At 69.4% G+C, this 12287-nt stretch overlaps 1 protein-coding gene across 1 annotated transcript; it reads right to left on the bottom strand.

Annotated features, from left to right (window-relative positions):
• Positions 1 to 7239: 7239 nt before the first annotated feature.
• EMC10 (ER membrane protein complex subunit 10) lies at positions 7240 to 12079 on the bottom strand. The gene is made up of 7 exons (XM_067314282.1): positions 12074 to 12079; positions 11548 to 11614; positions 11319 to 11431; positions 11119 to 11223; positions 10215 to 10396; positions 8444 to 8537; positions 7240 to 7347 (listed from the first exon to the last, which is right to left on the bottom strand). The coding sequence occupies exons 1-7, from the start codon at positions 12077 to 12079 to the stop codon at positions 7240 to 7242; spliced, it is 675 nt and encodes a 224-aa protein (XP_067170383.1).
• Positions 12080 to 12287: the final 208 nt, after the last annotated feature.

The raw sequence follows: 12287 nt of genomic DNA on the forward strand, positions 1-12287 counted from the left end.
AGCACCCACACGCCACCCACACGCTTGCACACGCATGCACACGCTTGCACACGCTTGGGTGTGCATGCACACGTGTGGTCGTGCTGCACCCTTGCATGGAGGATGGGTGCGGGGCAGCGTGGCGGAGGGCCCTGAGCACCCACATGCCACCCACATGCTTGCACACGCCTGGGTGTGCATGCACACGCGTGGCCACGCTGCACCATTGCACGGCAGATGGGTGCAGGGCAGCGTGGCGGAGGTTCCTGAGCACCCACACGCCACCCACATGCTTGTACACGCTTGCACATGCTTGCACACGCCTAGGTGTGCATGCACACGTGTGGCCCCGCTGCACCCTTGCACGGTGGATGCGTGTTGGGCAGCGTGGTGGAGGTTCCCGAGCACCCACACACCACCCACACGCTTGCACACGCCTGCACATGCTTGCACACGCCTAGGTGTGCATGCACACGCGTGGCCCCGCTGCACCCTTGCACGGTGGATGCGTGTTGGGCAGCGTGGTGGAGGTTCCCGAGCACCCACACGCCACCCACATGCTTGCACACGCCTGCACATGCTTGCACACGCCTAGGTGTGCATGCACATGCGTGGTCACGCTGCACCCTTGCACGGCGGACGGGTGCGGGGCAGCGTGGCGGAGGTTCCCGAGCACCCACACGCCACCCACACGCTTGCACACGTGTGCACATGCTTGCACACGCCTGGGTGTGCATGCACACGCATGGATATGCTGCACCCTTGCACGGCGGAGGGGTGCGGGGCAGCGTGGCGGAGGGCCCTGAGCACCCACACGCCACCCACACGCTTGCACACGCCTGCACACGCCCGGGGCCCCCACGCTCGCCCCGCCGGCGGCGCACACCCGCCTCCCGCACACGCGTGTGCCCAGCGCCTCCCCCCCCCACCCCCGGGGGGGCCCTTGGCGGGCTAATTTTGGCGGCGGGGGAGGGAAGTGGGGCAGCTCCCGGGGGGGGAGGGGAGGGGAGGGGGTGGGGGAGGGGGCGCCCGGCGGCGCCCGCCCGCACACGCCAGACCCAGATCGGCGCCGCGCCGCGACCTTGCGGGCCCTTGTCCCCGTTGCGGCGGCGGCGCCGGGGGGGCGGCAGGGAGCGTGCGAGGGGGGCACGCGTGGCGGAGCGGGTGCGTGCGAGGAGCTGCATGTGCAAGGGAGCGTGTGCGTGCAAGGAAATGCAAGCGTGGGGGAGCGTGTGCGTGCAAGGAGCTGCATGTGCAAGGCAGCGTGTGCATGCAAGGGGTGCATGCGTGGCGGAGCGGGTGCGTGCGAGGAGCTGCATGTGCAAGGGAGCGTGTGTGTGCAAGGAAATGCAAGCGTGAGGGAGTGTGTGCGTGCAAGGAGCTGCATGTGCAAGGGAGCGTGTGCGTGCAAGGGGTGCACGTGTGAGAGAGCATGTGTGTGCAAGGAGCTGCATGTGCAAGGGAGCGTGTGCGTGCAAGGAAATGCAAGCGTGGGGGAGCGTGTGCGTGCAAGGAGCTGCATGTGCAAGGGAGCGTGTGCGTGCAAAGAAATGCAAGCGTGAGGGAGTGTGTGTGTGCAAGGAGATGCAAGCATGAGGGAGCGTGTGCATGGAAGGGGTGCACATGCAAGGGAGCTTGTGCGTGCAAGGAGGTGCATGTGCAAGGGAACGTGTGCGTGCGAGGAAGTACACGTGTGAGGGAGCGTGTGCGTGCGAGGAGGTGCATGCATGAGGGAGCATGTGCGTGCAAGGAGCTGCATGCACGAGGGAGCGTGTGCGTGCAAGGAGCTGCATGCACGAGGGAGCGTGTGCGTGCAAGGAGATGCAAGCACGAGGGAGCATGTGCGTGCAAGGAGATGCAAGCACGAGGGAGCATGTGCGTGCAAGGGGGTGCATGTGCAAGGGAGTGTGTGGATGCAAGAGGTGCATGTGCAAGGGAGTGTGTGTGTGCAAGGGGGGTTCATGCATGAGGGAGCGTGTGTGTGCAAGGAATGCAAGCGTGAGGGAGCGTGTGCATGCAAGGAGCTGCATGTGCAAGGGAGCATGTGCGTGCGAGGAGATGCACGTGTGGGGGAGCGTGTGCATGGAAGGGGTGCATGTGCAAGGGAGTGTGTGTGTGTGCAAGGGAGGGTTCATGCATGAGGGAGCGTGTGCGTGCAAGGAAATGCAAGCGTGAGGGAGCGTGTGCGTGCGAGGAGGTGCATGTGCGAGGGAGCATGTGCGTGCAAGGAGCTGCATGCGTGAGGGAGCATGTGCGTGCAAGGTGTGCACATGTGAGGGAGCGTGTGCGTGGAAGTGGTGTGTGCACGAGGGAGTGTGTGCATGCAAGGAGGTTCACATGCGAGGGAGCGTGTGCGTGCAAGGAGCTGCATGCACGAGCGAGCGTGTGCATGCAAGGGGTGCACGCGTGGGGGAGCGTGTGTGTGCAAGGAGGTGCATGTGCAAGGGAGCGTGTGCGTGCAAGGAAATGCAAGCGTGAGGGAGCGTGTGCGTGCAAGGAGGTTCAGACGTGAGGGAGTGCATACATGTAAGGAGGTGCATGCACGAGGGAGCGTGTGTGTGCAAGGCGGTTCACATGCAAGGGAGCATGTCCATGCAAAGAAATGCAAGCGCAAGGGAGCGTGTGCGTGCAAGGAGATGCATGTGCAAGGGAGCGTGTGCATGCCCGGAGGGTGCACGCGTGAGGGAGCGTGTGCGTGCAAGGAAATGCAAGTGTGAGGGAGCGTGTGCGTGCACGGGGTGCACACGCGAAGGAGCGTGTGCGTGCAAAGGGGAGTGCACACGTGAGGGAGCGTGCGCACGCACAGGGACGCACACGCGTGGGAGCGTGCACGGGGCTCAGTGCCCGCAGAGAGGAGCGTGTTTGCACACGTAAAGGGGGGGCACACGCACGGGGCTGTGCACGCAGGATCACGCGTGTGCATTCATGACCACATGGGTGCACACGCGTGCGTGCATCGCCCTTTGCACACGCAGGGCCACGTGTTTGCACACACAGAGAAGAAGAGAGCGTGGGGAGGGCCGCGTGCGGCAGGGGGGGCACGCTCACCGCTTGCACACGCCCTGGCACGCGTGCACCCACGCCGTGCACGCTCCGCGCAGCTGCACAGAGCTTCCAAATGCCCCGTGCACGCTCTCAGCCCCCGTGCACGCTCACGCAGCTCACACATGCCTTGTGCATGCTTGCACACGCCCCCGCGCACACCGACACGTGCCCCGTGCACGCTCTCAGCCCCCGTGCGTGCTCACACGCACCCCGTGCACGCTCGCACACGCCATGGGCACGCTCTCCGCCCCCATGCATGCCTGCACACGCCCTGTGCACGCTCACAACAGCTTGCACACGCCCCGTGCACGCTCACACAGCCTGTGCACGCCTGCACATGCCCCGTGCATGCTCACAAAGCTTGCACATGCTCTGTGCACGCGCTCAGCCCCCGTGCATGCTCACACCCACCATATGCACGCTCCCACAGCTTGCACACGCCCCGTGCACGCTCTCAGCCCCCGTGCATGCTCATGCAGCCCGTGCACGCCTGCACACACCCTGTGCACGCTCACACGTGCTCCGTGCACGCTCATGCAGCTCGCACACGCTCCGTGCACGCTCCGAGTCCCCGTGCACGCTCGCACATGCCCCGTGCACGCTTTGAGTCCCTGTGCACGGTCGCACACGCCCTGTGCACGCTCACACAGCTTGCACACACCCCGTGCACGCTCTCAGCCCTCGTGCACGCCTGCATATGCCCCGTGCACGCTCCGTGTCCCCGTGCACGCTCCCACGTACTCCGTGCACGCTCACACAGCTCGCACACGCTCCATGCACGCTCCGCGTCCCCGTGCACGCTCGCACACGCCCCGTGCACGCTCGCCCGGGCCCGGCGCCCGCTCGCCCGCCTGCCCACGCCCCCCCCCGGCGCCCGCGTGCGCCCGGCAGCGTGAATCAAAGCCGGGTGCTAAGAATAGCCGGGCTGGCGCAGCCGCCGCGCTGGGGGGGGGGGGACAAGGACGGGGGGGGGGGGACAGGGGGGGGCGCAAGGATGGGGGGGTGCAAGGACAGAGGGACGCAGGGCGATGTGGGGCAGGCGGGTGCCACGTCCCGGCCCCACGTGCACCCAAGGGTGGCGGTGGAGGCGGGGGGGGGGGGGGAACGAGGCTGTCGCCACCCGCGTGTGCAAGGCCCGGCGCCGGCACGCGTGCAACACGGGCGTGCAAACGTCCCCGGCAGCGGCGGCGGCGGGGGGGGGCACGGACGGACAGACGGACAGGCGGGCGCACGGCGCCGGGGCGCACACACGTGTGCGGGGCCGGGGAGCGCACACGTGTGCGCGCGCGCCGCCCGCCGGCGCACGTGTGCTGCCGCCGGCCGGCGCCGCGGGTTGCACGAGCGGGCGCCCACGCGCCCCCCCCCACCCCACCCCGCCATTGCACCCCCCCACCCGTGGCATTGCACGAGCCCCCCCCCCCCCGGTTGCACGATTGCACCCCCCCATCCCCGTGCATCGCCCTGCACCGCACACGTGCCCCCCCCCCCACACGCCGAAGCCCACCGTGCGCCGCACGATTGCCCCCCCCCCCGCCTTGCACCCATCACTTGCACCCCCCCCCTTGCACGGACACATGGGTGCGTTGCACACCTGCCCCCCCCCACCGCCCCGTTCACACCCGCGGCTGCATTGCACGGGTGCAGCCGCCTCGCACCGATCCGCCCCCCCCATGCATTGCACGATTGCACCCCCCCCCTTGCACAGACACCCCCCCCAGGTGCATTGCACGATTGCACCCGCCTTGCACTGATCACCCTGCGCATTGCACGATTGCGCCTCGCTTTGCACAGACCTGCAGGTGCGTTGCACAACTGCACCCCGCCTCGCCCAGGCTGCCGGGTGCATCGCACGATTGCACCTTGCTTTGCACAGACCCCCCACGTGCATTGCACGATTGCACCCCGCCTTGCATTGCCCCCCACGTGCATTGCACAATTGCACCCCGCCTTGCACAGCCCCCCCGGGTGCATTACATAATTGCACTCTGCTTTGCACAGACCCCCACGTGCATTGCACAGTTGCACCTCACCTTGCACTGCCCCCCCCACGTGCATTGCACAATTGCACCCTGCCATGCACCGATCACCTTCTGCATTGCACGATTGCACCCCGCCTTGCACAGACCCCCCCCCACGTGCATTGCACAACTGCACCCCGCCTTGCACAGATCACCTTGGGCATCGCACAGTCGCACCCCGCCTTGCACAGACTCTCCCGGGTGCATTGCATAATTGCACCCCGCCTTGCACAGACACCCCCCCCTCCCCGGGTGCATTGCATAATTGCACTTCCTCTTGCACAGACCCCCCCCCGGGTGCATTGCACGATTGCACCCCGCCTTGCACAGATCACCACGTGCATTGCACGATTGCACCTTCTCTTGCACAGACCCCCCCGCGTGCATTGCACAATTGCACCCCGCCATGCACCGATCACCACGTGCATTGCACGATTGCACCCTGCCTTGCACAAATCACCTTGTGCATTGCACGACTGCCCCCCCCCGCCTTGCACTGACTCCCCCTGGGCATTGCACGCCCCTCCCCGGTGCACGGCCCCCCCCATCCCCCCCCCTTGCACCGACACCCCCCCCCCCGGTGCATCGCCCGGCCCCGTTAAACCGCCACCCCCGGTGCATTGCACGGCGCTCCCCGGTGCATTGCACGCCCCCGTTGCACGCCCTTCCCCGGTGCATTGCACGCGCCCGTTGCACGCCCCGCCCCGGTGCATCGCCCGGCCCCGTTACACCGGTGCCTCCCGGTGCATTGCACGCCCGCGTTGCACGCCCGGCCCCGTTACACACCCCGCCCCGCTGCACTGCACGCGCCCGTTGCACCGACCTCTCCCCGGTGCATCGCCCGGCCTCGTTGCACGCCCTTCCCCGGGGCATCGCCCGGCCCCGTTACACCGCCCCCTCCCCGTGCATTGCACGGCCCCGTTGCACACCCGTCCCTGGGGCATCGCCCGGCCCCGTTACACCGCTTCCCCCTGTGCATTGCACGGCCTCGTTGCACGCCCGTCCCCGGGGCATCGCCCGGCCCCGTTACACCGCTTCCCCCTGTGCATCGCACGGCCCCGTTATCCCGATTCCCCCGGTGCATTGCACGGCCCCGTTATCCCGATTCTCCCGGTACATTGCACGGCCCCGTTACAGCGACCCCTCCCCGGCGCCTTGCACGGCCCCGTTACACCGAGCCCTCCCCGGTGCATCGCCCGGCCCCGTTACAGCGCTCCCCCGGTGCATCGCCCGGCCCCGTTGCGCCGACCCCTCCCCGGTGCATTTCCCCGGCCCTCCCCAGGTGCGTCCCCGGGCCCCGTCGCACCGATCCCCCCCCCCCCAACCGGTTCCCGGGGCCCTGCCGTACCTGCCGGCGGGGCCGGGCGCGGGGCGGCCCGCGGGGCCGGGGCCGGTGCGGAGCCCCCGGCGCGGCGCGGCGCGGCGCGGCCGGTGCCACCCCCAGCGGCCGCCTCCGCCGAGCCGCCGCCCCCCGCGCCGCCGCCGCCGCCCCGCCCCCAACGAGCCGCCGGCCCCGCCCCCTCGGGAGCGCCCCGCCCCCCCGGAACGGCAACGCCCCGGGAACGGCCCCGCCCCACCCCTGCCGCGGCACCGGCAACGCCCCGGCAACGCCCCGCCCCCCCGTGAATGGCCCCGCCCCCGGGAACGGCAACGCCCCAGGAACGCCCCGCCCCTGCCGCGGCACCGGCAACGCACCTGGGAATGCCCCGCCCCCCAGCAAAGCCCCGCCCCCAGGAACGCCCCACTCCCCCCGGAGCCTACTGCCGCGGCCCCGCCCCCCACCTGCGGCCCCGCCCCCCACCCGCTGGCACCTCCCTCCCCACCATCACCCCGCCCCGCCCACCAGACCCCGCCCCCCACACCCCACCCTAGCAGCACAGCCCCGCCCACCGGCCCCACCCCTCCCCGGGCACCCCACCCCTGCCGGCCCCGCCCCTCGGGGGTGCCCCGCCCCCCTTCACCCCAGCCCACCCCCCCCCTCCACGCAGAGGTCAAAGGCCACCCGGGGGGGGGGCCACCCCCCCACGCCCCCCCGGACTCCTGGGCCCCCACAGAGCACACAGCAGGCAGCCTGGGCGGGGGGGGAGGGGGGGTTTATTCAGTGCTGGGGCAGCAGCATTTACCCCCCCCCCCAACCCAACTGCCCCCCCACCCCCCCCATTTGCCCCCCCCCCGCCCCGGGGGGCAGGGGCGGCCCTCACCTGCCCCCCGCGCCCCCCCCGGCCCCGCTGCCCCCCCCCTGCCCCCCGGCGTCGGGCGCTCCGGACATCATGAGGAAGAGGACGATGGGGATGATGTACATCCACTGCGGGGAGAAACGGGGGGGGGGGGGTCAGACCCACGCGCACCCCCCCGGGCCCCCCTAAACCCCCCCAGAACCCCCCAACCCCCCCCTCAAGCCAGCTGGGACCCCCCCCCGGGCTGGAAAAGGGGGTTGGGGGCTATGGGGGGGTTCCATGGGAGCCGGGGAGGGTTTGGGGGGGCCCTAGGACTGGGTTGGGGGGGGGATATAGCGGGCCCAGAAGGGGTGGGGGGATTTGGGGGGCCCAGGGGGGGTTTGGGGGGGCCCTAGGACTAGATCGGGGGGAGTGGGAGGACCCAGGAGGACCTGGGGGGGGGATTTGGGGGGGCCAGAGGGGTTTGGGGGGGCCCTAGGACTAGATCGGGGGGAGTGGGGGGACCCAGGACGACTTGGGGGGGGATTTGGGGGGGCCAGAGGGGTTTGGGGGGGCCCTAGGACTGGAGTGGGGGGAGTGGGGGGCGCCAGGAGGACCTGGGGGGGGGATTTGGGGGGCCCAGGGTGGGTTTGGGGGGGGCCCTAGAGCAGGGCTGGGGGGAATTGGGGGGCTCAGGGTGCCTTTGGGGCAATTTGGGGGGGGCCAAAAGGCGCTGGGGGGGGGCCTAGAGCAGCGTTGGGGGCATTTGGGGGGCCCGGGAGGCGTTTGGGGGACCCCAGAAGGGTCGGGGGGGGTTGGGGGGGGCCAGGATGGATTTGGGGGACCCACAGAGGACCCTGATGGGCCCCGGCCGGGTTTTGGGGGGGCTCCGGAGGGATTTGGGGTGAATTTGGGGGGCAGATGAGGGAATCCAGGAGGTTTGGGGACCCAAGGAGGGTGTTTGGGTGCGGGGGGGGGCCAGGAGGGGTTTTGGGGGGGCCCAGGGGCAGCGTGACATATTTTGGGGTGTCCGGGGGATTTTGGGGGGCCCCTTAGGGGGAATTTGGGGGGATTTTCCCAACCCCAGGAGAAGGCAGGGACGAGCCCGAGATGGGAGGATCGGGAGGGGATTGGGGGGGGGCTACAGGATTTGGGGGGGCTCCGAGGGGACTTGGGGGGGTCGGGGGGATTGGGGGGGGTCGGGGGGATTTGGGGGGGTCGGGGGGATTTGGGGGGGCCCCCTACGTATTTGGCGAAGAAGGATTTCTGCTCCTGGGGGTTCTTGGCCCGCTGGGCCTGCTCCTGCTCCAGGCGCTCGATGAAGGCGGCCGTCTCGGGGCTGGGGGGGGGAAAAAGGGGGTGTCCGGGGGGTCCCCCCAAACCTGGCACCCCCAAAAAGCCCCCCCCAGCACCGATGGAGCCCCCCGAAATGTGGGAACCCCGAAACGCCCCCTCTCTGGCACCGACGGGGCCCCTGAAATGAGGGAATCCCGAAACAACCCCCCTGGCACCGATGGGGCCCCCCCAAAACGTGGGACCCCCCCCCGAAACGCCCCCCCCGGCACCGATGGGGCCCCCCCCAAAACGTGGGACCCCCCCGAAATGCCCCCCCGGCACCGATGGGGCCCCGCGAAATGAGGGAACCCCAAAACGCCCCCCCCCAGCACGGACTGGGCCCCCCAAAATGTTCCCCCCCGGCACTGATGCTGCCCCCCAAAATGTCCCCAAATTGGGGCTCACGTGGCCCCCCCCCAAATGTCCCCCCAAGCCATGTGCCCCCCCCCCAGCCACTGTGTCCCTCCCCCTCAAGGGTCACCGTGTCCCATGTCTGTCCCCAGGGCCACCGTGCCCCCCCCATGTCCCCCCCAAGGGTCACTGTGTCCCCATGTCCCCCCCCCCATGGCCATCACGTTCCCCCATGTCCCCCCCAAAGGGCCACCACGTCCCCCCCACAGGGTCACTGCACGTCCCCCCCATACGATCACTGTGCTGCTGTGTGTCCCACCTCCATAGCGTCCCCATGTCCCCCCCCCATGTCCCCACGTGTCCCCCCCCCGGCACTCAAGCCATGGAGACGTTGAAGACCTCCACGTTGATGTCCTCCACCGTGTCTCCCTGTTCCCCTCTCCCACACTGTCCCCGGATCCTGCTGTGTCCCCCATGGAGCATCTCCGAGTCTCCCCGTGTCCCCACAGGGTCCCCACGTGTCCCCCCATGTCCCCGCGTGTCCCCAAGGCACTCACATAGCAGCGGGCACGGGCTGGCGCAGGGCCACGGAGGTGTTGAAGACCTCCAGGTCGACGTCCTCCACCATGTGCCCCCCATACTGTCCCCATAACCACCCCCTAGTGTCCCTGTGTCCCTCCGTGTCCCCACAAGGTCCCCGTGTGTCCCCAAAGCACTCACGTGGTGGCGGGCACAGGCTGGCGCAGGGCCACGGAAGCGTTGAAGACCTCCATGTTGACGTTCTCCACTGCATCCTCCCCGTATTACCCCCGCGTCCACCCCAGAGCGTCCCCGTGTCCCCCCGTGTCCCCAAAGCACTCACGTGGTGGTGGGCACGGGCTGGCGCAGGGCCACGGAGGCGTTGAAGACCTCCACGTTGACGTTCTCCACCGCATCCTCCCCATATTGCCCCCGTGTCCACCCCATAGCGTCCCCGTGTCCCCCCCATGTCCCCGCATGTCCCCAAGGCACTCACACGGCGGCGGGCACGGGATGGCGCAGGGCCACGGAGGTGTTGAAGACCTCCAGGTCGACGTCCTCCACCATGTGCCCCCCATACCGTCCCCATAACCACCCCCTAGTGTCCCTGTGTCCCTCCGTGTCCCCACAAGGTCCCCGTGTGTCCCCAAAGCACTCACGTGGTGGCGGGCACAGGCTGGCGCAGGGCCACGGAAGCGTTGAAGACCTCCACGTTGACGTTCTCCACTGCATCCTCCCCATATTGCCTCTGTGTCCACCCCATAGCGTCCCCGCGTCCCCCCGCGTCCCCCCGTGTCCCCAAGGCACTCACACGGCGGCGGGCACGGGCTGGCGCAGGGCCACGGAGGTGTTGAAGAGCTCCAGGTCGACGTCCTCCACCTCAGCGCCGCGGCAGGCGCCCGGCACGGCCACCACGGCCACGGCCACCACGTTGCCGGCCACGTCCACGTGCAGCGTCAGGCGGTCCGAGAGGTGCGACTCCACCATGGCGCACTGCGGGGCGCCCGCGGGTGACGGGGGGCGCAGGGTGACCCCGAGATGGCACGGGGGGCGATAAGGGGGGGCGTGGGGTGAGCCAGGGGCAAGAAGGGGGGCATGGGGTGGCCCCGTGAGCGTATGGGGGGCAATTAGAGGGTAACAGGGGGAGCCAGGGGCAATAAGGGGGGGGCAATAAGGGGGCATGAGGTGACCCCAAGAGGGTGGGGGGGGCAATAGGGGGGTAACAGGGGGAGCCAGGGGGCAATTGGGGGGGCAATGGGGGGGCATGGGGTGACCCCAAGAAGGTATGGGGGGGCAATAAGGGGGCAGAGGGGGAGCCAGGGGCAATAGGGGGAGCAATGGGGGGGGCACAAGGTGACACCATGAGGGTATGGGGGGCATTGGGGGGGGGACAAGGGGCACAGAGAGAGCTGGGGGCAACAGGGGGGGCAAATGGGGAGCATGGGGTGACCCCGAGAGGATGGGGGGGGCAAAAAGGGGACAGAAGGGGACACAAGGTGGGGGGGGGTTATAGGGGGGCAATAGCAGGCAAGGGGGGGAGCACAGGGGTAATAGGGGAACAGGGAGCAATTGGGGGCACAGGGGGCAATTAGGGGGCACCGGGGGCAATCGGGGGGCACCGAGGACCAAGGAGGGGCCCAGGGAGACCCCACCCCCAATGTTGCCGGGGGGGGGGAGGAATTCGGGGGGCCGCCCCCCCCCCCCCCCACACTTACCGCCCGCACGAAGGAGGTGACGTACTCGGCCCCGCTCTCATCGCCGGCGCCCGGCGGCTTGCGGGGAACCCGCACCCGGTAGAGCCCGTCGCGGGCCGCCACGTCCTGGGGGGGGGGCAGCGGGTGAAAGCGTGAACCCCAAATTGTCGTCCCCCCCCCCAAAAAAAACCCCCAAAAAGCCTCGGCTCGCAGGGGCTCACCCGGAGCTTGGCGCGCTCCTCCTCGCTGAGCTGCTTCTGCGCCAGCGAGAGGCCGGGCTCGGCCGCGGGGCTCCACGCCAGCGTCCCCCGCTTGCGGAAGCGGATGCTGTCGTCTGGAAAAGGGGCGGCGGGATTCGGGGTGGGGGGGGGGGAAAACGGGATCGCCCCGATGGGTGTTGTTCCCCTCCCTCCCCCCCCCCGGCGGCACCCTGGGGTGCCCCGGACTCACCCAGCTCGAAGGAGTGCTCCAGCGTCAGGGTGAAGCCGCAGGTCTCGGCGTCGCGGCCCTCAGCGGCCTTTGGGGGGGGGAGAGGGGACGGGGGTCACGCTCTGCGCCGGGGGACCTCGGCGGCCGGGACACCCCCAAACCAGGGCACTCAGGCAGCCAGGACCCTAGAGCCCCCCCCCCCGAACGGGGGTGCCCGGGACACCCCCAAACCGGGGCACCCAGACAGCCGGGACATCCCCAAACCGGGGGACCCAGACAGCCGGGAACCTGGAGCCCCCCCTGAGCCAGGGCACCCGGGACACCCCCAAACCAGGGGACCCAGGCAGCCGGGACCCCAGGGCCCCCCCGAGCCAGGGCACCCGGGACACCCCCAAACTGGGGGACCCAGATGTCCAGGACCCTGGACCCCCCCCCCCAAGCTGGGGCACCCAGACGTCCGGGACCTCCGGGCGTCCGGCCCAGCACCCACCCTGATGCATATTAATAAGCCAAAGCACCGCCCCCTCATGCATATGCATCAATGTACCCCCATATTAACAGGCTACAGCCATGGGTTCTCTACCCTTCATGCATATGCATGAGCCAGACCCTGGCTCCACCCCTTCCTGGTTAATGAGCCCGCAGGTGCCTTGTCTTATGAATATTCATGAGCGGCAATGAAGCTTTTGCCCAGCTACCAGAGCCCCCACAGCCGGTCTTGCCCCTAATGAATATTAATGAGCTCCCTTTGTGACGACACA

The sequence above is a fragment of the Apteryx mantelli genome, chromosome 34 (genome assembly GCF_036417845.1).
Source record: "Apteryx mantelli isolate bAptMan1 chromosome 34, bAptMan1.hap1, whole genome shotgun sequence".
In the NCBI taxonomy this organism is placed as follows: domain Eukaryota; kingdom Metazoa; phylum Chordata; class Aves; order Apterygiformes; family Apterygidae; genus Apteryx; species Apteryx mantelli.